Genomic DNA, 26,454 nt, shown 5'->3' on the forward strand with positions numbered 1-26,454 from the left:
TCAAAAAAAGGCACATAACAATATAATGACAGGGTTAATTTGTTTTGTGGTTACGTGGTCCACATAACCCTCTTTATTTTATTGTGGTGTGGACTCACAATGGGATTAAAACTAGCTTGTGGAAATGCAGGTGCATCTGACAAAGAGAACTGTGGTTCTCGAAAGCTTATGCTACAGTAAAGTTGGTTAGTCTTAAAGGGGCTACTGGTCGTCTTTACTATTTTGCTACTACAGACTAACATGGCTAACTCCTCTGGATCTATTAAATTATAGGTCACTTAAATGAACTATGAAATTAACGATGGTTGTTGTGGATTTTCCGGGCTGTATAGCACTCTGTCTTTTGGTGCTACACCTCTGAAGATGCCAGCCACAGCTGCTGGCAAAACGTCAGGAACTACAATGCCAAGACCACGGCTATACAGCCCGGAAAATCCCCAACAACCATCGTTAATTTCATAGTTCATTTAAGTGACCTATAATTTAATAGATCCAGAGGAGTTAGCCATGTTAGTCTGTAGTAGCAAAATAGTAAAGACAACCAGTAGCACTTTTAAGACTAACCAACTTTACTGTAGCATAAGCTTTCGAGAACCACAGTTCTCTTTGTCAGATGCACCTGACGAAGAGAACTGTGGTTCTTGAAAGCTTATGCTACAGTAAAGTTGGTTAGTCTTAAAAATGCTACTGGATACTTTACTATAATTTAATGTTTTTATGCATTTAAAAATACAAAGACATCTTTTTCAGAGATCATTCAACTACACTTCCCTTTGCTATTTGGAAAACTGTATTTGTAAAAGAAAATTATATTGATTCCTTTAATTATTCAGACATTCTTCGAAACTATTCTGCCTCCTGGAAACATGCTAGAAAGTTGGAGCATCTTTTGGGGAGTGTTAGCACATACTTGGGTTGGTGAGGGGTATTAAAGGAATGTAATGTTCCTTGTTTTCAAAGTTAGGGAGGTTATTAATATTGTCCCAAGCTACCATTTTCTGAAAAAATATGTTTAAAACAGACTAAAAGAGAATATTACATGCTATTTGGAGCAGAATAATGTTTCTTAAGAAATACTATTAATTATACATTTGACAAGATCAGTAGAAAAGTACACCTGGTCATATTATAAGTAAGAAATCAGACTCCAGATATCTAATCAATGAACATTGTCTATATTTTTAAGTTGATCACAGCATAATAGTACAATGCAGATATCAAATTCTCCCTCTACCTTCCGAACAGACACTCTGCAGATGCAGGGATCCAAAATTCCTGTACTGGCACTTGCACTCATTTTGCACATAAATAGGAATCTCTTCTTCCAATGAACACAGTTTGCTTGCACTACTTCCCTGTAAAGCAAAGAAATTTCAGAAGGTTACACATTTGCGGCAGAAACACAAGAAACCTTATTTTTCTAATGGCAAAATCAACCATTACATTTCTTGTTATGTTCCTAGTAGAGATTATTTTGGTGCACATTCAGAAAAATGTACTGTTACATACCTGTAAGCTACAAAATGATTACAAAGAATTAAAATGGGGAAAAGCAAACAGAAAATGCAGAGCTTACAATTCTGCTTTTTACAAAGCTGCTTTTTACAAAGCAGAATAAGGCAGACTTTTCTTTTTAATCTCAGTACTCCTGTGTAATGTATACTAGAGTGCCTATTAAGTTACCATTAAGTTATTAAGTTTTAATAAACACCACTATTTTAACATAACAGACAAAACAGTCTCCATGAAATTCAGTATCAGAAATGCAGATATCTTGCGTAGCTGCAAATGAATTAATCTTTGCCATTTTAAGCAGGCCACCTCTTCCCAATAAACACAGATTTTTTAAGGGCCCAAACTACAGGGTGAGGCAGATGAGCCAGTAGCTTCTCATAAACTGTATACTGAAAGGCAGCTGCACAGGCAGAAGGGTGCTTAACCCTTTCTTTGTGCATTTTATAGCTGAGGCAGAGGGCATCATTTTTATTACATTTGTTTATCTACTCGCTTCATTTATCTAGCCTCTCCCCCCAACCCCAAAGTGGCTTACATTGTTCTCCTCTCCTCCATGTTATTCTCACAACAACTCTGTGAGGTAGGTTAGGCTGAAAGTGTGTGACTGGACCAAGGTCACCCAGTGAGCTTCCATGGCAAAATGTGGCTTTGAACCTGGGTCTCCCAGATTCTAGTAGCCCAACCATTACACACCACACTGGCTCTCAGATGCTTTCTCAGCTATGGAAGATACTGGGCTTCACAGGCCCAAATCCAGGACAAGCAACGTGATCATTTGTATCCAGGTAACAAATGGCTCTTGCTACGGTGGGATAATTGCATTCCAGTCCATTAAAAGGAAGCAGCAGCAGCGACATGGCTACTTCCCTGGTTGAATGGAATAGAGAAAGATAACATTCAGCTTCTAACCACACTCAATGGCATACACAGGAAAGGAGGGACTGTGAGACTTGTCCCTAGTGATTTCAAAGAGCCAATGCAGAAGTGCCCATTAACACCCTTGCAAGCACACTCTACAGTGCAATAACAACCATAATGGATGTGGCAGGCGGGGAAGGGGAGAAATATATCCCCACCCGCACACAAATAATTATAAGTTCTGGGGAATTATAAGTGCTGGGGAAATATGTTATTAGAATGTGTCTCCCTGATGAAAATAATCTGGACTCCCTTGCAACAAATAGTTAAGAATTCTGTGAAAAAAATTACCTGGGAAAGGCCCTCTGAGTATGCCTCTGCATTTTAAAAGAAAAAACTTCTCATTAACTTTCGCAGATTCTGAAGGACATTCATCTTAATGAACATGCTCAAATAGCTTTCTGTTATCAAGTTGTAAACCACAGAGCAGCCCTTTCACATAGTACACAGAACAAAACCAGGGTCTGTCACAAAGTATGTATAATTTCACAGGGAGCTGCAGCCAATCACACCTCCGCACAACTCTGTGTGTGTGAAGTGCTATCAAGTCATAGCCAACCTGTTAGGATTTTTAAGACAAGAAACTCTCAGAGGCGGTTTGCCGTTGCCTGCCTCTGCATGGCAGTCCTGGTCTTCTGTGGTGGTCTCCCATCAAAGTACTACTAACCAGTGCCTACTTAGCTTCCAAGATCTGATGAGACCATCCAGGTCAGGGCCCACACAACTGTACCAGCATGATAAAGGTTATAATGTAAAATGTTATCTGGTGGATCATTGCCTGCCACAGGACTAAAGCTAACTGTAGCACTTGAAGAGTTTGTATTGACTTTAAGATGGCTCCAGGCTGACACAATGTCATTGCACACATAGCAGATGAAGAAACAGTTTAATGTGTGAAGTCAGCAGTCCAGAAAGACACGCAAGTTCTTTTATGCACCCAGTCACATTTAAATTGGACTACATGCTTACCATGTACCTGAAAGTTCACAGCTTTGCAAAGAAGAGAATCTCAATTCATTCAATCACAGGATTTCCAGATTTCCTCTAGAAAAAAAAATTAGAACTGCCATGGTAAGATACGCCCAGTTTTTCAGTTTGGGACTTTGGTTTTTTTCTTAGACTTTTTGAAAGTCTGAATACATTATTTTGACTTGAATTTGCTGGTAGTCACATAATACAATGACATGACTGCCAGACACATCAATAACCATTCACCCTTGGACCATGATCTTTCTCTGCGGAGGGAGATCTCTAGACTGAAAAATTTAGAACTTCAAAGAATTGGAAAAAACTGTTAGCTTAGGGGGGGAAAATGGCAACAGCAAGATGACTGGCTTTCTGTACTGGCAGCTAGTCACTAACAAATTGATATAATGAGGCTACTGAAATCTAGGTTATAACAAGCCACTGTTTCAGAGTTGGCAGCTTCCAAGTGCGACAGCTAGTATTGAGGCTGAAATAAAAACAGCAGAGCTTTGCGTGTGTACAGAATGCTTTGGTGGATTCTTTTGCTCCATCAGAAGCTCCTGAGCACGGCCTGGCAGAAACATTATTTTGCAGCATTTGTTTGAAATTTCCTTGATAGCCTGAAGGCAGCAATGAAGTGGAGATGACCAGATTGCCACTTGAAAATTATGACTACCTAGGTAAATCCTCCCTCTTCACGCCCTACAAAAAGACAGAATTAAATTTAGAACTAGATAGCTATTAGGAAGGCAGTAAGAATATTTTGCAGATTGCAGCCCCTTTGCAAGCATTATAGCTATAGCCATTTGAGGCAGCACTATACGCTATGACGGTTACAAGTAATACATTGGCATTTTACTCATAGAATGCATAAAGTGTGGAAGTAGTGTACACTGGTGTTTAAAAGCCATGCATATGTATATGTTACTTCACCACACTCTGCGTTCAAAACTGTAATATGTAGCACAAGTAAGAATTGGAGAATTTGGAAGGTATAGGTTACTTTATTGTAGAGCCAGTTTGGGGGTGATTCAAGAAGAGATATAAAGAACAAGAGCAATTTTATCCATGTCCTTAGAGACAGTGCGTTTTCACAACCACTTCTGGCTTGATGCCCACCACACTTTAGCTTAGATTTGTGAAACAGGATATCAGATATTCCACACAAGAAGATCTATATAAATGCATCAGGCTATTAACATTTAATTTTGTTACATGGCACTTTTGCAAGTTGTAATGGCTTCAAGAAAAGGTATTCTGAAAGCACCATTTATTTCACCAAAGCACTGAAAGGATCCCATTGCAGTCTAATAATGAAGAATCAAAATATATGCAATCTCACTACAGCTCTTTTTTAAAAAGTCCCTTGATATAAACTGAGTCATACTTTTCCCTGTCTTGATAACTTGCTAAAACTGAAAAGTAAGCTTTACATTCCTTAACGCATGAAACTTGAACATTAACAATTTGATCCTTAAGATTTACTTGCAGCAGATAACCATTCACCGCAAACAAATGAACAGTTTATTATACCTAGAAGTATTGATGTTTTTACAATCTAGGATTTTTTTGAACCTTTCCCCCCCAAAAAACTGTTTTGACCCCCATATTGATTGGTTACCATGGAAGTGAAGGGAAACAGCTGTCTACTTGGCAACTGTGCTAAAGGACGCTTTGATGAAAGCTTTCCATTGTGAGTCAACTTCCTATGAGCCTTCAGCTCCTGATTTATGATGCCCTATGAAAATACACTTAAACGCTTGACTAATCAAGATGATTGGGAAATGAGAATCCAGTCTATGCTATGCTGTGATGCAGCAGTGTAGTGACCGTGATGAAGAGCCCTTTCAATATGCCTACTTAACCCAAGATATTAGCCCTGAACCAAACTGTCCCCCTCATCAGTGGCTGCTCTTTGAGCTTAAATCGCCCACCAGGAAATCTGAGTAAGAATATCCAACAGCGCCTTCACTTTCAATTTCCCTCAGCACATCATCGCACTGAACTGGAGAGTTTCTAAAAATGATTCCAAATTCCTCCCCCCCACCTATTTCCAATATATTGGGGGGGAAATTTAAAACAACAATAAAAGGACATCAATAGATGTTCATGACACTCTGCATAAGCACTTTCTAAGTATCAATCGGATCAGCAAATATACTGCTAGACAAAATTGTAGAAAGCCTATCTTTTCAAACTTGGAACCTTCCTGTCAGTAACAGACACCCACCAAAATCTATTTAAGATAACTTAAGTCTCTTGTCTAGACCAACAAAAACAAACAACAACACACCTGAATGGATAGTGGCAGTAATCTCATTTTGTTTACTTAAGGTTGGGCTGCTCAGTTTTGTAACCTACATCAAATACCCAAGAGTCTATGCATCTGCGGTGACCTTAGCAACCAACCAGAATCTGAGCTTGCCACCACACCTGCCCCCATCCAAAAAGAGAGGAGTACAGAATCCTGTGTATGATGTTAACATTGAACTCTGGAGTTCCTTGGAGAGCCTCCAAGAGCCAACGTAACTGCACAGGCTCGGCCCTGTCGAAGTCAGACTTGGAGATACATAGAAAGCAATTACTTTCTAATCGCCCCAGAGACTCAGTGTGATGTCAGAAAAGTGCCAACTTTTCTCTAGGTTCAGGAGAAAAAAAGGGACTCTTGCTGATACCAAAATGAACTCTTAACAGATTAACAAGGCAATCCTGTGGGGAGTTACTTCAGTTTAAGCGCATTGAAGTCAATGGACTTAGACTGAAGTAATTCTCCAGAGGATTGCACTATAAAAAAAATGTGCTTGCCAGCAGCAAATCAATTTGTTTGACCCTTGCAAATGTTGTACATCATCTATGTACTGCAGCCGCTCAGACAATAGCTGGTGGGCTGTGTTCACTTAAAGGCCCATAAATCATGCAGGTGAGACAAGATATATTCAGTTTATAATTTTAAAAAACCCAGAAAGCTAAATTCCAGGAGTTAGGTATTGAGCATGGGCAAACAGAACTTTGCGATGAGGTACACCCATGGCACAGACTCCACATACAGTTCACTTTACTTAAGTGCATCCAAACTATTTAGCCTGTTCCATTATTATAGTTGAAAGATAACAGAATACGGACTGTCTCCTACAAAAAGGAAAACCACATGCATAGGAGATAGTCACCTAAGTAGCAAAGAATGTTCCTGAACTTTCTGCATATAAAGCAGGCTTGCAAAACACAACTTGTCTGGTCTGTTAGGGTAAATATAAATCTCTGCTAGGACTAATCCAGAGATTGCCCTTGCACCTTATCTTCAGCAGAATCTGACGTTTTAAATAAGACATCTATGGCACATACAGCACTGAATTCAGCACTGAATTCAGAACTTATACAGAAATGACTGGAGCCTGCTGCTTTGTTTTACAAATAGCTTGGTGATGCCCTTGTATTGGATTTCTATCCCTAACTGGCAAAACAACTTCATTATTTGCACTAGTTTACTAGTGAAGATTTATTTTGTTTACCGTCCTATTTATCTTACAAATTCTTATACTGAAAAATGCTTTTGGTGTGCAGTTTATTCCCAGGCTCACGGTTTCAATGGATGCTTAGATGGAAGTAAACCTCACTGCAAACAGTAGGACAATACCATGGGACTGTGAATAATACTGGGGTGCATCAGCCAGTCTGGGAAAAATAAGGGATTTCCCTACCCCTACTTTTGGGTTTTCATGGTAAGAAGAGGGTAAGGTTGTCAACTGCTTGGAGGAAAATGCCCTGTCCCTTTAATGTGTGGGAATGGGCTGCTGAAGCTTTTGATGGCATGGAGATAAATAATATCACCTGCAAAATAGTATCTCATGAAGCCTGCTGGCAACCATAGAAAAGGGAGAATTGCTTCTCAGAAGTTAGTCAGGACAGATATACTATTTTTTGCTTTCCTTTCAATATTTTTGTATTCTTCCTTGCCCAGAATACTTGTTTTTATATTGTTATTTTTAAGAGTATCAGACTAAATGCATTTAAATTTTTTAAAAAATAAATCCCCATGTATAAGCAGGCTGGTAACAAATTGTGTGGGCCATTAACTTTTGGGGACCTATTTTAAGACTGTTGTAAAACCACAATAGATTAACTACTTAACACACCTTTAATTTCTATGGAAAAGATGTTCCAACCAATGGAACATGTGTTGAAGACAGCAATTCTAAGCAGGTCTACTCAGATCTATTCCATGGTATTTACTCCCCAATAGCATTCTTAAGATTGCACTGTAACTTTGGCAGGATCATGGTCCAGATGTGTACCACCCTGAGAAAGACCAATATATTTCAAAAGGATCTTTAAGAACAGGATTCAATCATCAACAGTCAACAGTGGCATTAAGTGATAAACTAGCATAGCAAGAAAAGTAAAGAAGGTGCTCCAACCAATATTTACAGACCCAACAGTGCAATCCGAAGCAGAATTACTCCAGCTGAAGCCCATTGATTTCAATGGGCTTAGACTGGAGTAGCTCTCCTTAGAATTGCACTGCAAATCTCTAACAGAAATACTATTTTGGAAATTTTGTGCTGGAGCTGTATCATTTCGATACCAACTTTTTGATCATCCATCACTCTAGTTATACCTTTATCTATCACTTTAGCTATACCTGTCATTTAAAAACAATTTTAATTCATCCTTACGCTTAAGAAGAGCTGGTAAACTCAGAAAGCATTTTGTCTTTTATAATAAATCACCCCCTAAAACAATAAACAGCCCAATTAAATAGCATGTTAAAACCTAAAATTTTGGATTAATGCCACATCAATTTTTTGATGACCAGCTATTAAAGTTTAAAGGCAACAAAACTTGAATTTGCATTACCTACGATTGCCAGCGGGCCTGGAGAAAAGTGCCCTGCCCCTTTATTAGAGGCTTCATGAGATATGCTTTAGCAGAAATTGTTTACCTCCATGCCATCAAAAGCTTCAGCAGCCCATTTCCACACATTAAAATGAAAGGACGTTTCTCTCCAGGCAGTTGACAAGGGACGGCAGTTTCAGGTGGGTAGCTGTGTTAGTCTGCAGTAGAAGAGCAAGACTCAAGTCCATTAGTACCGTAAAGTCCAACAAGATTCTAGAATCAAAGCCCTTGTGCATTAATAAAGAAGTTTCCCACTCTGACAGTGAAATCCAAAGCAGAGTTACTCCAGCCGAAGCCCACTGAAATCAATGGGCTTCGGCTGGAGTAACTCTGCTTTGGATTTCACTGTATATCTTGCTTCTACCATGAATTTACCAGGTGCCCCTAACCCCAAGGTAATATGGGAATAATGCTTAACAGGGTTGCTGCAAGGGTAACCACAAGATTGTGTATGCAAAGCAGTTAGAACACACACACAAGCATGCCAAGGATTCTTGTATTGATATTTTCTCAGGCACTGAGGTAAACAGAGGAGGGGGAATTCAAATTTTAAAAAGTGATTTTATTTCTACCACGATGCATTGTTATGAGGATATGTGCCTCCTAAATTAATTGCAAGATAAAAAGGACTACAGAGAAAGGCTTTCTTATCTATGGTACTAAGAACGAAACAGCTACCATAACACCTCTCTGGAATTTTTGGAAGGTAGGAATTCAGCTTTAGTAAGAGGGTACCCACCTATGATGCACTGCAGAACTGGAACATATTTATATATGGAAATATTTATATCCCACCTTTCCTTCCATTCATGGAGTGTCAGAGCATCCTTTGATCCTACCAAATACTTGAAATGAACTCTATAATTTTGGGGGCACAATTAAATACTAATTATACAATTATGTCCTGCACACAACTGGCATACCATTTTCTATGACCTAACAAAATAATATAAAAGAACTGCAATGAGTTGGGCTATGTTCAAATGGCCCAACAAAACTCTGGATGAATGTGCAGTACATACAGAGGAACAGACAGATTAGAAGTGACCATAGAAATCTACTTGGCTGTGGTTATTTTGAAAAGAAAACAGGAAGCTGTCCAACAGATAGAATTTGGCCAGGGATGGCAAGGGCAACAGTCTCTAAGAGCAAAAAGATGCTAAATGCTTCAATCAGCAGTATGCAAAATCCATCATCTGTCATTGTTAGTTCATCAATCATTCAGAGGGGTGTTAAATATATAGGAAAGGCCTATAGCTCTTTTCTGTTTTCCAGAACAATATTAAATTTTCATTTCAGAGTATAACGTTCAACATGTTTCATCAGAGTCAAATGCAAATAATTCAGTCAAACTTTTTATAAATTCAGAAACATAGACCTGAAACTTCTCTCTCGGTACTATTTATACTTTGAAAATAAAAGTTCACCAGGTAAAAATATTCTTTGACTTGATGGTCTCAAAAACCCTTTCTTTCTAATATTTGCATAACTTTAGAAGCCAAAAACATTTTCCAAACTACCAACCCCCAAATAATTACCTTTTCTGAATATTAAACTTTGTTCAGCTTTATATATCCAATAGTATACTGCAAAGAGAATCAAGCTGACAGTTTCAGTTCTGTTGTATATGTTGATGAATTCAACCAAGTCCTCCACAGCTGGATTTACTCTGTTATGCTAAACAAATCAAAGCATTTGCCAGTAAAATGTGCCTCTGACACAGGAAATAGCATGCATTTTCATATTTTTTAAAATAAAAAGTGCACTGAAGTTCCAAACAGAACTGTATCCTTTAAAACAAGGAACATGGTGGTGTATAATGAAAACATCATTGAAAATGAAGTATATACACATTTTGACTTAGGAAAGATGGCAAGCAGAAGCTAATAGACTAGATATTTCAAAATAATTTCCTGGACTACTGTCACACTGCTTGTTCTTCCCTATTTAATATGGGAGGAAATTCAGTACAATGCTATAGCTAAAAAGTATGTAAAGGATTACAACCCAAGCCATATAACACTAATACTTATTTTCTCAGTTTTATTCTGGTAGAACACTTGGGAAGAATTTGGCTTTTTTACTTTCCAGTTCTGCTCAACAACACTCATCACAGATTACCTCTTTCATCCTTCCATATTCACATATTAGAGCAATAAAACAATGAACTGTTCTAATCTTGCAGTGTATATTATAGCTGTGTGGCACATTTGAAATTAGGAGTTTGAAACTAGCAGGCGGAAATCTGCATCCCAGATTAATCAATCTGGAATACAATTTATACTTTTGTTCAATATTTATTGTGGCAGAAAGTGAGTACTTAAACATGGACCTAAGCAAGTAATAAAATGTGATGCCATGCCAACACTGCAGAACACCCTGGGCTGACTGCTTCTGACATTATCTTTTCTTTATTTGCATGGTGAATCCACATGGAGAAGAGCAACCTGAAAATGGCAAAAGATAAATATTCTCAATCTGCAAATGGTCAAATGAGAATCTGAAATCTATGAATGGCAGAGAAGTTTCCACAGAGTTTTGCCAGTTGTGCATTTCAGACTTAGCTTCTCACTATTTACATACATATTTCCTGCGTTAGTGGCACACGTATACCATGGCGGCAAAGATAGGTTTGCCACCAAATATACGTCAGAACATACAGAGACATGTGTCTACCTTAAAACCATAGGGCTTATCTATAAATTTGTGTTGCCTTCTTTTCCACCAGCAGCTTCCTGTATCACTTGAAATATCACTGCTGAGGGACTCTTGAGAACAAGATACAATATGGGACGGGGGAGATGTAACAAGAAGGGGGAATCAGCAAGAATCACTCTTCTTTGCATGAGTAGAATGAACCCATTACATTTATGTCAGAAGAAGGGAGAACAATTCCGCTTCTCCCTCTGAGGCGGAGGACATGGTGGGTGTTTCCCACCGTCCAATCGGGAAGGCAGGAAGTAGATTTTTCTTCCTCTTCCTCTTACGTGTGGGACCACCCTCTCCTCTTCAGTTCTTTTCCTGCCTCATGGGAGAGCAGTACTCTTTAGGATAGCTCTGCTACCTTCGATTTTCTCCTACCTACAACTCATTCTCTTTTTCACATCCTCTCATCTATTCTGTATACCTTTTCTCCTCCTTCACCTCTCTGCCTTGTACTCTAAAAAGGACAAGCAGATGGCATCAAAGGAGTCATCGGACTCCGAGGATTCCTTTATGGAAAGGGCTGAGGGCTGCCTCCCAGGAGCTGTCCTTCCGGCGGCGGAGGCAGGCCCTGCCGCCCCAACTTGCCTCACAGGCTTGTTCGGCCCCCGGCAAAGTAGAACCGACAGGAGAGAGACAGCCCACACACAAACAGCCCCGTCTACAGCAGAAGGAGCCGAGGAAAGCCGCGCGTAGGCAGCAGCCGACTGGAAGCAGTGCGGCTCCACAAGGCTCAATTTCGTCGGGAAACGCCATGACGGACGGTTTCCCGCCAAATGACGAAGATGCGCTTGCCAGTCTCCCAGCGGGAGAAGCACAACTCGGGCAAGGAATCTCACTGCAGAGCCTCGGCGGACACACTCCCTCAGACAATGTAAGTGCCTCCTCCAGTGTTTTGTCCCCCGAAATACTAGCGGCAATTAGGAAGTTCTTAAGGGAGGAACTTTGGGCCCTTTGCCAGCCAGAGGACGCTGAACCTCCCTCCCTTCCATGCCCCAGTTTGCCTGGAACAAGCAGCAGACAAGGTAGCTCTTGGCCCACCAAGGCAGCCAGAAAACAAATTCAGGACAAGAGGCTTAGTAAATCTCCTGGATGGATGGAAGAGGATCCCTCACCTAGTGAGGAATCGGAGGAAGGGGAGTTTCTGTCAGAGGACGAACAGGAGATAGAATCCAGTTCTGAGCAATCCCATAGGCTCTTTTAGACAGAGGACTATCAATATTTGCTGGCAAAGACTCTCTCTGCTCTGGATCTGAAAGAGACTGAAATTGGGGAGGAGGAGGAGGCCAAAGCCCAGGGTCATAAACTAAGACCTAAAGGGAACAGGGAATTTTTTCCAAGATCAGAGAACAAGATCAGGGCTTTTCCGTTCCCAGAATACTTTGAGCACTGGCTTAAAGCAGAATGGTCTATGCCAGCAGCATGTAAACAGGTTCCTAATGCTATTAAGAAACTGTATGTCTTGCCTAACTTTGCCAATGAGCTAATACAGGTTCCAGTAATTGATGCACTGTTGGAAGCCCTCCAATCCCAGGGCCTCCTCTCGGAAGATGGACAAGGCACAATCAGAGGCAGCCTGGACAAAAAGGGCGAGGCAGTTCTCAAGAGAGCACATGAGGCTATGGCCATCTCCATCAAGGCCTCTGCAATTGCCTCCATGGTGTCAAGAGCATCGGTGGTATGGATTAGGAGATTGATCCAACTACTCCCCGAGAACAACAAGAGACTGTTGGAAGGAGCCAACAGGATCCTTAAAGCCTGTAAATTTGCTGATGATGCGACGCTGGATTCCCTATCCTTCACATCCAGAGCAATGGCCACCACAGCGATGGCAAGGCACCTTTTATGGCTCAGGGCCTGGCCAGCCGATCTGCAGGCAAAAATTATCCTGATGTCCTACCCTTTCCAAGGAGGGAAGCTCTTCGGTGACCAACTGGATAAGATTTTGGTGTAGACCAAGCACAAAAAGAAGGCACTCCCTAAGTCCTTGAAGTGACCAGAGAGGCGATCATTCGGCTATCAGCCATTTCAAACTCACCATACGCTCCCCAGAAGCCGACAGGACTCTAAACGTGGCTGGACTGGCCCCCAGGGGCGTTCAAGGAGGGGCACCTTCCAATCAAAATTCATCAGACAACAAGGACATCGGGGCATCAGGCAAGAGTCTGAGGACAAGGGGCAGAAGCCCTGACTTGCAAAGCCCTCCGGTGGGGGGAAGACTGCTCCAATTTCAACAAGCATGGAAGGAGTCCAAGGCAGATGCCTGGGCATCAGAAGTAGTCTCCAATGGATACATCATAGAATTCGAGACCTTCCCACCGGAGCGATTTATAGTCTCCCCTCTCAAGAAAGACCCTCACAGACAGGCCATCACTATAAGGCAGTTCAGCATCTTTTAGATATTGGAGCAGTTGAACCTGTCCCTATCTACGAAAGGGGACAAGGTGTGTATTCGATTTTCTTTACAGTCCCCAAAAAGAATGGGGACTGGAGGTCAATACTGGGCTTAAAGTACGTCAACCAGTTTATCCGAGTGAGACACTTCAGAATGGAAACTCTCCGTTCCATCATGGAGGCCTTGCAACAAGGAGAGTTCCTAACCTCCATAGACCTGACAGAGGCGTATCTTCACATCCTCATCGCACCTGCTCACCAGAAGTTTCTAAGATTCTGCGTAATGGGCACTCATCTACAGTTCTGAGCAATGCCTTTCAGACTAGCAGCAGCCCCACGGGTATTTACCAAACTACTGGTTGTAACAATTATCCGGCTCAGGGAAAGGGGTATCCACTTGCACCCTTACTTAGACGACATCTTAATAAGATCAGCTTCCAGAGAATCATCTCTCAAAGAGACGACAGTTGCAATCCAGTTCTTGGAGAAATATGGATTCCTGATCAATCGATCCAAATGCTCCCTCCAGCCATCGCAAAGCCTGGAACATCTGGGCATGATATTGGACACCAGGGAAGGCTACATAATTCTTCCCGAGGAGAAGAGAATCAAGACCAAGTGCCTGGACTCAAGCATGATTGGCCAGCAGTCGTCCTTACTGATGGAACTAGCCAAGCTCATGGGGCTACTAGTTGTGACCTCAGAAGCCATCTACTGGGGACGCTTTCACACCAGACCGCTACAGTCTCTATTGCGACCTTTCCAGCTACAGTTTGCACAGAGGGCAAAGATCAAAATTCAAGTCCCGAGAACTGTCAAGGAAAGTTTAAAGTGGTGGCTGGACGACGCCAATCTGGGTCAGGGCAAGAGTTTCCTTTCCCCACATCTCATTCAGCTCTTCACAGATGCCAGCCTGGTAGGCTGGAGAGCCAGTCTCGAGGGCAGCCCAGCCCAGGGCGAATAGTCAGACAGGGAGAGGAAACTTCCCATCAACGTGCTGGAAATGAGAGCTGTTTTCCTAGCCTTATCACATTTCAGAAGTCAGATCAAGTTCAGCCACGTCCTGGTGCGCACGGACAATGTGGCGGCAAAGACTTACATAAACAAGCAAGGGGGAACCAGATCCTCCCGTCTACAACGAGAAGCCCACAAGATTGTTGGGCGGAATGCAATCTCAAGTCACTTCAAGCGGAACATATCAGGGGGATACACAACGTCCACGCAGATTGGCTGAGCAAGGAGTTCCTTCACCCAGGAGAACAGTCCCTCAAAAGGGACGTTTTTCTGCTTGTGACAACACACTTCGGAACACCGACAGTGGATCTCTTTGCTTCCCATCGCAACAATCAGCTCCCGAGGTTCTTCTCTTGGTGCTTTCACCCTCGAGCAGAGGGCACGGATGCGCTGACATCCCGGTGGCCGAAAGGTCTCCTATATGCCTTTCCTCCTCTTCCAAGTTACTGAGGAAGATAAGGGAACAGAGGGCGAACGTAATTCTGATCGCTCCTTGGTGGCCACGAAGACCATGGTTTTCAACTCTTCAGCTAATGTCACTAGCACCTCCATTCAGACTACCAGTACATCCAGACCTGCTGCAACAAGGCCCCATATGGCATCCTTGTCCGGAATGGTGGTCCTTGACCGGATGGAAATTGAACGGGGCCGTTTCCAACATGAAGGATTCTCTCCACAGATCATAAACACTCTACTGGCCTCTAGGAAAGGGTCTACTATTAGACTCTACAATTCCTCTTGGAAGGCTTTTACCAGGTGGTGGAGACGAAAGAAAATAGATGCGCTCGAACCATCCCTACAATCCATCCTGGGATTCCTGCAGGAGGGCCTGGACAGAAGTCTGAGGGCCCGCGACACTGAAGAAGCAGATAGCAGCCATTAGTTCGGTCATCCTGACAATCGATGGGGTATCCCTGGCCTCTCACCCTCATGTTAAAAGGTTCGTAAGAGGGGCAACCCTGCTGAATCCTCCCTCAGTGCACCGATTCCCAACTTGGCGCTTGAATGTGGTCCTTTCGACCTTAACAAAAGCCCCCTTTGAGCCAGTTAGAGACATTCCTCTAAGATGGCTAAGGCTCAAGACCATCTTCCTTGTGGCAATTACGTCTGCGCGTAGAATCTCAGAAATGAGCACCCTATCCATACAGCTGGACCTATGCATTTTTCATAAGGACAAGGTGGTCTTAAGAACCGACCCAGTGTTCTTACCCAAGGCATATTCTACCTTTCATAGATCCCAAGAGATCATCTTGCCATCCTTTTGTCCATGGTCGGAACATCCAAGAGAACACGAATGGGCACAATTTGGATTTCCAAAGGGCCCTGAAGACGTATATAATCAGGACAGAAAAAATCCGACAGATTCCCTTTTCATCAACATCTCTCAACCTAGAATGGGGCATTGCATGTCTTCCTCGGCTATTGCCTATAGCAGGGGTGGGCAAATTGCGGCCCGCGGGCCACATGCGGCCCGCTACAGAGTTTTTTGTGGCCCGCCAAGACAGTCAGAAAAATCCACCTTGAACCGAGCTATAGATGATATGAAATTAGCACAATAAATAAATTGAATAAAACTACCACTATTTTATTTAATTTATATTTATTGATTTTTATGATACAATTTATACCTTTTCTGAAATGCAAAGTTAACTAATGAATGCAATCATTTTAAAAGGTGCGCCCCTCCGCTAATCTCCGCTCCCACAAAGTGGCCCCCGAGCCAAAACAATTGCCCACCCCTGGCCTATAGCATTAAAACGTGTATTGGGGAAGCTTATAAGGCTCTCAAAATGGACATTCCAGCTGGAATTACGGCACATTCAACCAGAAGTGCAGCTACAAATGCAGCCTTGAGGAGAAATGCTTTCATCTCGGATATTTGCAAGGCGGCCACCTGGTCATCAACGTCCACATTTATCAAGCATTACCATCTACATACTTATGCTTCAGCCGATGCAGCCTTCAGACGAAGAGTGCTTCAGCATGTAGTAGGAACTGAAGACTCCATCCCACCCAGATGATAGAGAACTGCTTTGGGAGCACCCACGATGTCCTCCGCCTCAGAGGGAGAACGGACCTTTGGACACTTATCATGAAGGGTCCTTCTCCTCTGAGGACAAGAGGACATCGGGCCCTCCCAGGATCTTCGTCTACTGTTGGGACTGAACTGCAGGGTTCAATAATCCTTTTTCCTACTACACCTTGTTACGCTCTCTCACTTTTCCTAAATCATTCTCTTCTGAATGTTGGTTACTTGTTGATGTTTTTTGCACGTTGTTGCTGTCTTTTTTTAAGGTTACAGTTAATTTTAGACTAGTGGTACTAAGGAGTTGGAACTGCTGAGGGAAGTCACCCGAACTGAAGAGGAGAGGGTGGTCCCACATGGAAGAGGAAGAAAAATCTACTTCCTGCCTCCCTGATTGGACGGTGGGAAACACCCATGATGTCCTCCTGTCCTCAGAGGAGGACCTTTCACGAAAAGTGTCCAAAGGTCCATTCTTGCTGCAACCGCCTGTGCCACACAGTATCCCATACTGAAGGGACCCCTGAAACTTAGTAGTGGCATTTGGAGGGTTACAGGGAGCTGCTGGGGGAAACAGGAACCTGATGAAAATCACTTCCATGACCTCGCAGTGATCCATCCCTTAATGTGCCTTAATTGGACCAAGCAAGCAGTTTCCCACTTTATACTAATGATCTTCACACAATCACTAAAGAAAAGCAGGCATCATGCTGCAAGATGGCTTTGAATTTGGACAGTCAGTTTCCAGTGAGACTCAAGTCTCACTTGCTCACTGTTCAGCCTCGAGCAAGTCATTATCTCTTAACCTAGCTCATATTTTATAGGGTGAATGAGATATACATTATGAAAACTGAAATGTGATATAAATGGTACTATTAAAATGGTGCCTTATTGTTCACCAGGCAAGAAACACACTGCATTATGGCTCTTAAATACTTTCATAATCATTACTCCAAAACACTATTCAATTAAAAATGCTTAAAGCTGACTTCTATGTGCCCTCCAAGCTGTTACACCATAATGAATTCCAAGTCTATACAAATTCACAAGAGATATTGCCACTGATACTGATTTGCATACTATATTTAAAACACACCAGAGTTCTCTACTCACTCTCATAATGCATCCATATTCAGGGGCATAAAGAAGCCATTTTACAGACAGCAACACAAAGAATCTATGGTGGGGATTTTAACCCAAGTTTCCCAGGACCAAAACCAACATATAAAGTACTACACACCTCAAAGACGCACTGGAAATCTAAACCAAATGATATAATTTTTAATTACTGCATTAACTAAGAGTCTAGCAATTTGCTACCTCGTTTTTACAAAATCCACCCATATTCACATTTACTAATGAAAATTACAAGCAAGACCATCCATCTAAAGCAGATGGCCATTTATATTCAGAAGTCTCGTTGCGGCCTCCACACAAGAGAAAACCATAATAAATTGAGATTCAGCAGCACATAGTTATAGTATATTCCCCCACAGCTTGTCCAACAGTTGTGTATGCTAAAGCAAGAAAGTCATTAGCTAGATGCAAGAATACTGTAATTGTTCTTGCAACTGTATAATCTATAGTAGCGAGATGTAAGAACAGCAGGATAGCAGCTGAGAAGTCTGAGGCAAAAAGTTTCTAGCAATATATACAATAGTCTTCCTCACAGTAGCTAACTAGCTAGAAGTGGTACAAGTGGAAGATTTGGATCTCTATTTGGAGAATAAATGTGGCTTTCCAGGGAGACATGGTCAGGACACTTTTGTAGAGGTGCTTGAAGACACAACTACATGCACTTGTCTGAACATGGAAGGGAATGTTGCAGGATGGGGGGTAGTCAGGGAATGCATCCCAACATTATAGGGAGAAATTCGTTGCACAGGTATAGTTTTAAAGGAAGGGTTTTAGGAACAGAGAACAAATACCTGCGAACTCAGAGAGGTTTTCAGTTCTAATGGGGAATGAGATGTGTCTTACAGAGTCTGGGTAAACTGAGTAGCAGGAACAGAGGTATCCTGGGAAATTAGAGTTGCTGGAGGGGGGAACCTGGCACTTACTGGGTGTTCTTTTCCCATGTGTGTGCTTTGTGCAAGCACTCTCTCGGCACAATGATGTCGCTTCTGGGAAGCGATATCATTAAACCTGCAGCAGGCATACTCCTGTGCTTTGAGCGGGGCCAGTTCATCCCATTATGGGCCAAAATTGGTTCCTGTGAACATAGGAACATGCTTATTTTTATTTATTTATTTATTTCAAATTTGTATTCTGCCCTCCCCGCAAGCGGGCTCAGGGCGGATAACAACATATTAAAAATACAATTAAAATACATTTAAAAATTCATATTCATTAAAAACAACACATTTAAAACAAAATGGTGGACAGCCTTCACAGGGAGGGTTTTATACACCCCTTTTTTCCAGGCCAGCGGAGGCCCAGCCTCAGCCATATGCCTGGCGGAACAACTCTGTCTTTCAGGCCCGGCAAAAAGATAGTAGGTCCTGCTGGGCCCTGATTTCAGCAGATAGAGCATTCCACCAGGAGGGAGCCAGGACCGAAAAGGCCCTGGCTCTAGTCGAGGCTAGGCAGGCCTCCTTGGGGCCAGGGACCACCAACAGCTGTTTGTCCCCTGATCGGAGTGTCCTCTGGGGAATTATATGGGGAGAGACGGTCCCATAGATACACTGGTCCCAGTCCGCACAGGGCCTTATAGGTCAATACCAGAACTTTGAATCTGATCTGGTACTCCACTGGCAACCAATGCAGCTCATGTAAGAATGGTGTTATATGCGCCTTATTTGGCACTCTCGTAATAACACGCGCCGCTGCATTTTGTACCAGCTGTAATCTCTGGGTCAGGCTCAAAGGCAGCCTTGTGTAGAGCGAGTTACAGTAATCTAGCCTAGAGTTAAAGTATTTAGCCTAGAGTTACAGTAATCTAGCCTAGAGCTTGCCACCAGGCACGATGACATCACTTGCAGAAGTGACATTCCTTGCCTCCTGTGTCCATTCCCTGTGTCTTTTCCCCCACTGGCCATGTTAGCAGTATTGGGGGGTACAGACTAAGAGTAGGGGATCCCCCACCCCCACCAAGGTACTGGCAGCACTATGTGGAATATCTGTACCCAGATTTCTAGTTATGGAGGTTTGGCCCTGAGGATGGACACAAGCACGATTCGTTTTCGTTTTCTCGGCCATGTCGGACGCTCCTCTCCGCAGGTCCGGGAGGAAGCGCCCGAGCACCCTGACCGGGCGGCTGATCTGCGAAGATTAGCCCCCAGGACTCCCAGTGAGGGAGGCAGGGTCCGGGACGCTGCGGGAAGAGCCCCCCGAAAATTAATGCGGGGGGTAAATTGCCCGTTTGTCCCTATGGAGGCCGGCAGACGTGCGCGGCGCCTCGAGTGCTGCCGGGCCATGGAAAACGGCAAAGAGCAGAACTAGGCGGAAGCCTGTAAGTAAGCGAATCCCTTCTGTTATTACAAGCGCACGTGAAGGAGTGGTGGGATCTGAAGTGAAGAAGACTAGTTCTTCCCCCTCGCTGAGTTTCAGAATCCAGCTGGCGGTCCCCCCCCCTAAAATGGCAGCGAAAAAACAGAGTCCCGCTCTGGGCAAGTCAATTTCGGCTGCCCTGCAGGGGAAAGGAGAGTCGCTCGAGGAATTGGTGAAGCGGTCGGTTATCGAAGCCATAAAACCCTTTGTTGACAAGCTGAACGAAACAGATCAAAGGGTGGGCTTAATTGAGAGCGAAGTGAAAACCATTAAGGAAGTAGCGGGGGGGGCAGAGAAGTCTGCTCAGGAAAGTGCGTCACTCGTGAAGGCTACGAATAAAGAGTTAAAGCTGGTGGAGAACCAGCTGATCGGGCTACAAGGGGAACGAACACAGACAATTTTGCGCCTCCAGAACGTGAAAGAGGAGGAAAATGAGGATTTATGGGGTCTGGTCTCGGAACTATTGGCGACACCCGCGAAGGCAACTAAAGAAGAGGTTAAAAGCGCCATTTTGGAAGTCCGCCAGGTGTCATGGGCTGGGCCCGCCCAAGCTGGTAGTCCAGGTATTAGCACGAAGCCAAGGGGTGTTCAAAAGTCACAAGCCAGGTCCAGTCCGTAGTCAGAGCACAAGGTTAATGCCAGGGTTGCCTCCAGGATCCAAAAAGCCAAGCCAAGTCCAGTCCGTAAGTCAGAACACGAGGGTATCAAGTCAAGGTGCGGGCAAGAGCAAGACACAAGGTACCAGGGAGTGGTTGCAGGTAGTTGACACGTTGCTTCCACGCCTGGCAGTTGCTCCTGACTGGCTTTTATAGTCAGGCGTGATTTTCAGCCAGCTGCTGGGGCTCCATCCTGATGCTACTCATCATCACTCTCCAGCAGCTGGCGTTGGCTCAGGAGGCGAGCACTGCACCGTCTCTCCTGCAGTTCCAGTCTCTGGCGCTGCCTGCGGCGCTCTCTAGGTGTGGGTGAGCCTGGGGGGGTGGAAGCCCCTGGCTGGGCTTCCCCTGTGGTGCTGGCAGTCCCTGACTGAGCCTCCCCTGTGGAAGTTCCTGGCTGAGCTTCCCCTGTGGTATTGGGGCTAGAGGGTGCTGGTGTCTCAGCAGCTAGCTGTGAGCCTTGATCAGCCAGCAGCTGCTGCTCATGATTGCTGGCTTCTGCTGAGTCAGGGCTAGGGCTGGCTACACAGAACTCTTCTTCTCCTGAGGAGTCCTGGCTGGCTACACGAGGCTCCTCTCCTCCAGAGGAGACCTCACTCTCAGACTGGGCTATGACACCGGGCTTCTTCAAAATATGCAACGAAGCGTCAGCTGCCTCGCGAGATCATCATCGATTTTTCATCTAAAAGGATCCGAGACACTATCCTATATAACTCATACAACGCGGATCTGGACTTTTTGGGTAATAAAGTCAAGGTACTGAAAGACGTTCCATTTTTAGTTCGGAAAAGACGATTTAAGTATAAAAAGCTCGCAGCTCTTCTGAGGGAACGTGGAATAAAGTACAAATGGCTATTTCCGGAAGGTATTTGGTTCAGTTACAAAGATCAAGCTTACAAGATATTATCAGAAGATCAACTAAGGGATTTTGAGGACAAAAATCCGGAATTTCAGCGCGACACCAAGCAAGAAGAAAAGGAGAAGTCTGAGGGGGGGGGGGAGGAAACAAGCACTGCGGCTGCAGTTGCTCAGAGAGAATTGCGTCCGGGACCCAGGAGGGGGAGGAAAACTTAATTTGAATTTGAATTGTAATTTGCATTTTGTAAGGTCAACCACTCCATCAATATTATACAAAGCTTTAATTTTTTTTTTAATAATGGCAGTATGAAGGGAAAGCATTCTGTGTAGTGTAGTTGTTATATGTTGTTGTTGGTTTTTTTTGTCTTTCCTTCCCTTGTTCCCCTTCTTTTCCTTTGTATTGTTAGTTAATGTAGTTAATAAAAAAAAAAGGATGGACAGAAGCACACATCCACACACACATCCACACTTTTATGATAATATTTGGAGAGACTATGGTACAAATTACACAAAGCATGGATTCAAAGAAGCTATAAACACTGTTAGAATTATTGAGAAAATAAGCAGAAATTGGTTTTGCCGAGCTAGCAAAAGGGCAAGAAAGGATATGGTTGGGCTTGATAGAAGTAATACAGAAAGGAGGGGAAAGAGAACTTAAACACTGGTTAAAGAAGAGTGTATCTACTTGAAGTGAGCCCACTGAGAACACTCAGTAGGAACACTGCCTCTTTATGTTTGAACAACAGAACACCACACCCTTTGAGTGTATAGTGCTGACATGTCACAGCCAACTTATGGCAACCCCTCATGGTGTTTTTAAGGCAAGAGATGAACAGAGGTGGTTTGCCATTGCCTGCTTCTGCATAGCAACCATAGACTTCCTTGGTGGTCTCCCATCTAAGTACTAACCAGGATTGACTTTGCTTAGCTTCCAAGAGCCAACAGGATAGAGCTAAATCACACAGGGCAAGCCTCCCCAGATAGAAAAGCTGAAACAACAAGTGGAAAACCACAATCCAGGGAACAGAATACTCACTGAAAATTAACAAATTAATTAATGCCTTCTATTAATTATATTAGTGTAAAGTGTACAAGTGCAGAATCAATATAAACAATATTAATGCCTTATTCCAACTACTATACAAAAATACATTCATACACAAATACTTTTTTACAAAAATACATGCTATAAATAGTACTCTGTTCCACTATTGGCAACGGCCAGGCAAGAGATAACCAAAAGTCCAACAACAGCATGGGTTGTATGTTCTACGTATTCTCTTATCGGTGTGTGGATCCGTGGTGCTCCAAGTAAAAGTCCAACAGGTAAGTGAGGGACAGGTCAAAGACCAAAGACCTGACGTCTGACACACAGGAAAGAGTTATGTGTGTTGGCTGATCTGGGGTGACATGGATTGAGGACCCCTGATGAAATTGTAACACATGAAACAAGCGAACTTCAGCCTAGCCGCTTGTCGGGTTCTCAGAAGGATTGAGTCCTGACACCTCTGGATCCATGTACAGAAGGAAAAAGATTCAGTGGAAGTTCAGTTTGGTCTTTGACCTGTCCCTCACTTGTTGGACTTTTACTTGGAGCACCACGGATCCACACACCGATAAGAGAACAGAACATACAACCCATGGTGTTGTTGGACTTTTGGTTATCTCTTGCCTGGCTGTTGCCAATAGTGGAACACAGTACTATTTATAGCATGTATTTTTGTATTTGCATATGAATGCATTTTATATTGATTCTGCACTTGTACACTTTACACTAATATAATTAATAGAAGGCATTAATTAATTCATTAATTTTCAGTGAGTATTCTATTCCCTGGATTGTGGTTTTCCACTTGTTGTTTCAACAGGATAGAGCTAGCATGGGCCATCCAGGTCAGGGCTTATACTCTTTCACCAACCGTTTTTGAAAGGTTTGAAAGATTCAAAAGAAGTCTGCGGTATAAAATGGGCAAGAGGAAGCTGTTGGTCAAGAAACACAAGACTGACATCCCTTTAAGAAAACAAAATTAATCATGAAGTCTGCGGGTACTGGTGTTTAGGTATAATAACTAGTACATACAAGCTTTAGATTAGAAATAGGAAGAAATTACCTCAAAGTCTCCACAGAACCATAACGACTACAGTTTTACAACATTGGTTATTTAGAAGAGCTGGGGAAAATTATGAATAAGAATTTATTATTTTATGTCGTGCTGAACTTGTGATGCATTACGCTGAATAGTAATTTCTTCCCTAAATCACAGGGGTATTTTTACCCCCTCCTCCAAAGGAAGTCCCAATTATTAAGATTCTTCTATCACATTCAATTTGGGGGAACAGGTTGTAAGTTTTGCAGTCATGCTAGGCCCTTGCTCATGTTGAGAAATACACAAAAATAAGCAGGGGGCTGCAAAGACTTGTGGGGGACCTCTCATTTCTTCTCCTCCATTATTTCTTCTTTCCTTTCCCTGAAAACCCCATAACCTCTTATCTTTTCTGCCTCCTCCTCTCCTTCCCACCCACCCACCAAACTATCTTTATCTGCCCCCCCTGAATTCAGTTTTCTCTCTTTCCCTACCTCTTCCTCTCCCTGGGAAGTCTAGCTGAGTTTTGCAGAGCTGGCTGCTAGGCCAGGCCCAGTTGTGCATTGGGAAATCCACAAGGGCTTGTGAGGGCCACCTCTGTTTCCCCTGTATCCCTCTGCCCACACTCTTTCCTCTTTACCTTCTCCTGGCAGCCCCATATCCTCACCTTTTCCTTCTTGTTCCTCTCCTTCCTACACACCAACCAGTCTGCATGTTATCTGTCCCCGACCTTGGCCTATATTTATTATTTATTTGCTACACTAATACCCTGCCTTTCTCCCCAATGGGGGCCAAAGCTTGAATCTCTTCCGTTTTATCTTCACAACAATCCTGTGAGATAGTTAGGATGAGAGTGTGTAACTGGCCCAAAGTCATTCCAGCAAGACTCCATAGCAGAGTGGGGATTTGAACCTTATCTCCCAGATACTAGATTGAAACTCTAACCCCTATACCACACAGGCTTTTGTGGCATGGCTGCTCTTGAACAGTGGCAAGCAGCCAGCCCTGGGCAAGTCATGGAACTCTCCTGATATCAAGTTGGCTGATGGCTACTGCCAGGCCCAGCCCTGATTCTCCTTCAAGAGCCAAAACAACTCTGGAAAGAGTTGCCCACCCCTTTGTCTTTTACTGACAGAAACCAAGGCTTCAACTGACAATACTGTTGTAGTTGCCTAGCTACTATACTGAGGGCATTCATTTCTTAAAGCTACAGGTGCTGCTTCTGTTAATGGGGTGGAGTTAATCCCCCATTTTTTTGAATTTCAGATTTTTCTGCAAACCTGAGGTTTTTCTCAAATTTGTAGAAAGATTTATCTAGTCTGTTCATGGCTCACGTCTCTGGAATTCAGTATCCACAGCTCTGGTCATGTTGAGAATTAGATACTAGATTGGAATGTTTAAAAACTGGATCACAAAAAACAGTCAATCTCATAGCTCCAGTTTGCATTTAGCTGTTTCTACACAATCACTGCAGTACAGAGGATTTGGAAGGCATGGATAACACTGCTGGAGCTATCATGCAAAGTGACTCCCACCTTGTTATGCATCAAGCCACCACTCCTGGTGGCATTTTGCATGTGTGAACTGGATTTATATCTGTAGTTCACTGGTTTAAATATTACCTTTCTCCATGAGGACACTTATATGGGAAGGTTAGGCAGATTGCTCTGCAGATTGGTTGTTGAATGTGGGATTTTATTTTGTTGTTTATCTCTGCCTGTCGGGTATGGCTTGCTACACTAGCAAGAACTGTCTATTCTGCTGGCACATCACACATGCTAATTATTCCTACTCTCTGCCAATATGTAATATATGGGGCTGCTATGACTAAGAATCCAGCCTCCAGAGTCGGCTCTTCCAACCCTAATTTTTTTGTCATACCTAAGGGGGGGGGGTGTTATATTTTGCAACAGATTTACTGGAGGACTATTGTGTATATAAGGTTATATAAATTGGACTCCCTAATATCTAAACATACGTAGGGGAGGCTTTCAACTTTGTGGTGCAGACAGATGAGTGTTGGGCAACAACAGAAGAGCCAAAAACAGAAATTGAGGCAGAAATTGGGGAGTTCCGTTCTAGATATATCGTGCATGCCTTTATATTAGGTAATAAATTGAGAAGTGAAACGAGAAAATATGCGAAGCGGCACAGTTCTAGACTGCCTAGGAGCCACTGATCCGGAAAACCACAACGCCGAATCCTACAGGTCTGGACTTGGGTAAGGAATAGTCCTGGTTACTTGGTGGCCTTAAAGACATACGGTGAGAATGCCACAGCGATGTATCTGAGCATGTGCAGAGTTCCCTCTCCGTTTGCACTGAGAGCTCCGGGTCTAGCGGTGAGTAGCAGATTCCCCCCAGTTTTTCGTGCTGAGAGGAGGTATGTTTTGCAAGGGGAAGTGGGGACGCGGAACGATAAGGTAAGTCGTTCACACCAAAATTATATGCTACAGGGCTCTCAATACATATGTATGGGGCGGGTACCTACCGGGAAGACTCCCCGTTGAAGCTGCCGCCGTCCAGCAGCCGCACCTTGCAGAAGAGGATCCCGTTGACGAAGGGCACCGAGGAGAGCTCGTCCAGCTCCAGCTCCACGCGGAATTTGAACTTCTTTTTCTTCATCATCATGAAGGCCATAGGAAGGGAGCAGTCAACAGGCAAGCGAGGGGGGGAAACCCACGGGCAGCGCCTGCGGCTCAGGCTAACCCCCTCTTGGCTCCTCCATTACCGCAGCCGCTCTGGGCCCCCGCTGAGAGCGAGTCAGAGGAGAAGAAGCCGAAAGCAGAAAAAAACCAGCGGGGGGGGGGGGAGAGGATAAAACTGCCCGCCCGCGCGCGCGCTGTCTCTACCTCAGGCAGGCGGCGCTAGGCGGTGGCAGCCCAACACTCGTCTTACTGCGCCCGCCCGAATGGTTGACTTGGCCGCTGCTGCCTGCCTTT

The 26,454-nt window shown here is 43.5% G+C and overlaps 1 protein-coding gene across 2 annotated transcripts in view; it reads right to left on the minus strand.

The window, feature by feature from the left end:
- Positions 1-26,246, minus strand: part of EEIG2 (EEIG family member 2) — a 50,397-nt gene extending 24,151 nt beyond the window's left edge. The window contains exons 1-2 of one of the 2 annotated variants that reach the window (XM_054981902.1): positions 26,004-26,246; positions 1,235-1,355 (exon numbers count right to left, since the gene is read on the minus strand). In XM_054981902.1, the coding sequence (XP_054837877.1) occupies positions 1,235-1,355; positions 26,004-26,152 (270 nt within the window). In that variant the 5' untranslated portion in view covers positions 26,153-26,246. Of the gene's footprint in view, positions 1-1,234; positions 1,356-8,338; positions 8,417-26,003 lie in introns of those variants that run through there. The other variant, XM_054981903.1, reaches the window with a different exon arrangement.
- Between the last annotated feature and the right edge of the window lie 208 nt (positions 26,247-26,454).

This window comes from Eublepharis macularius, chromosome 5 (assembly GCF_028583425.1).
Source record: "Eublepharis macularius isolate TG4126 chromosome 5, MPM_Emac_v1.0, whole genome shotgun sequence".
NCBI lineage: Eukaryota > Metazoa > Chordata > Lepidosauria > Squamata > Eublepharidae > Eublepharis > Eublepharis macularius.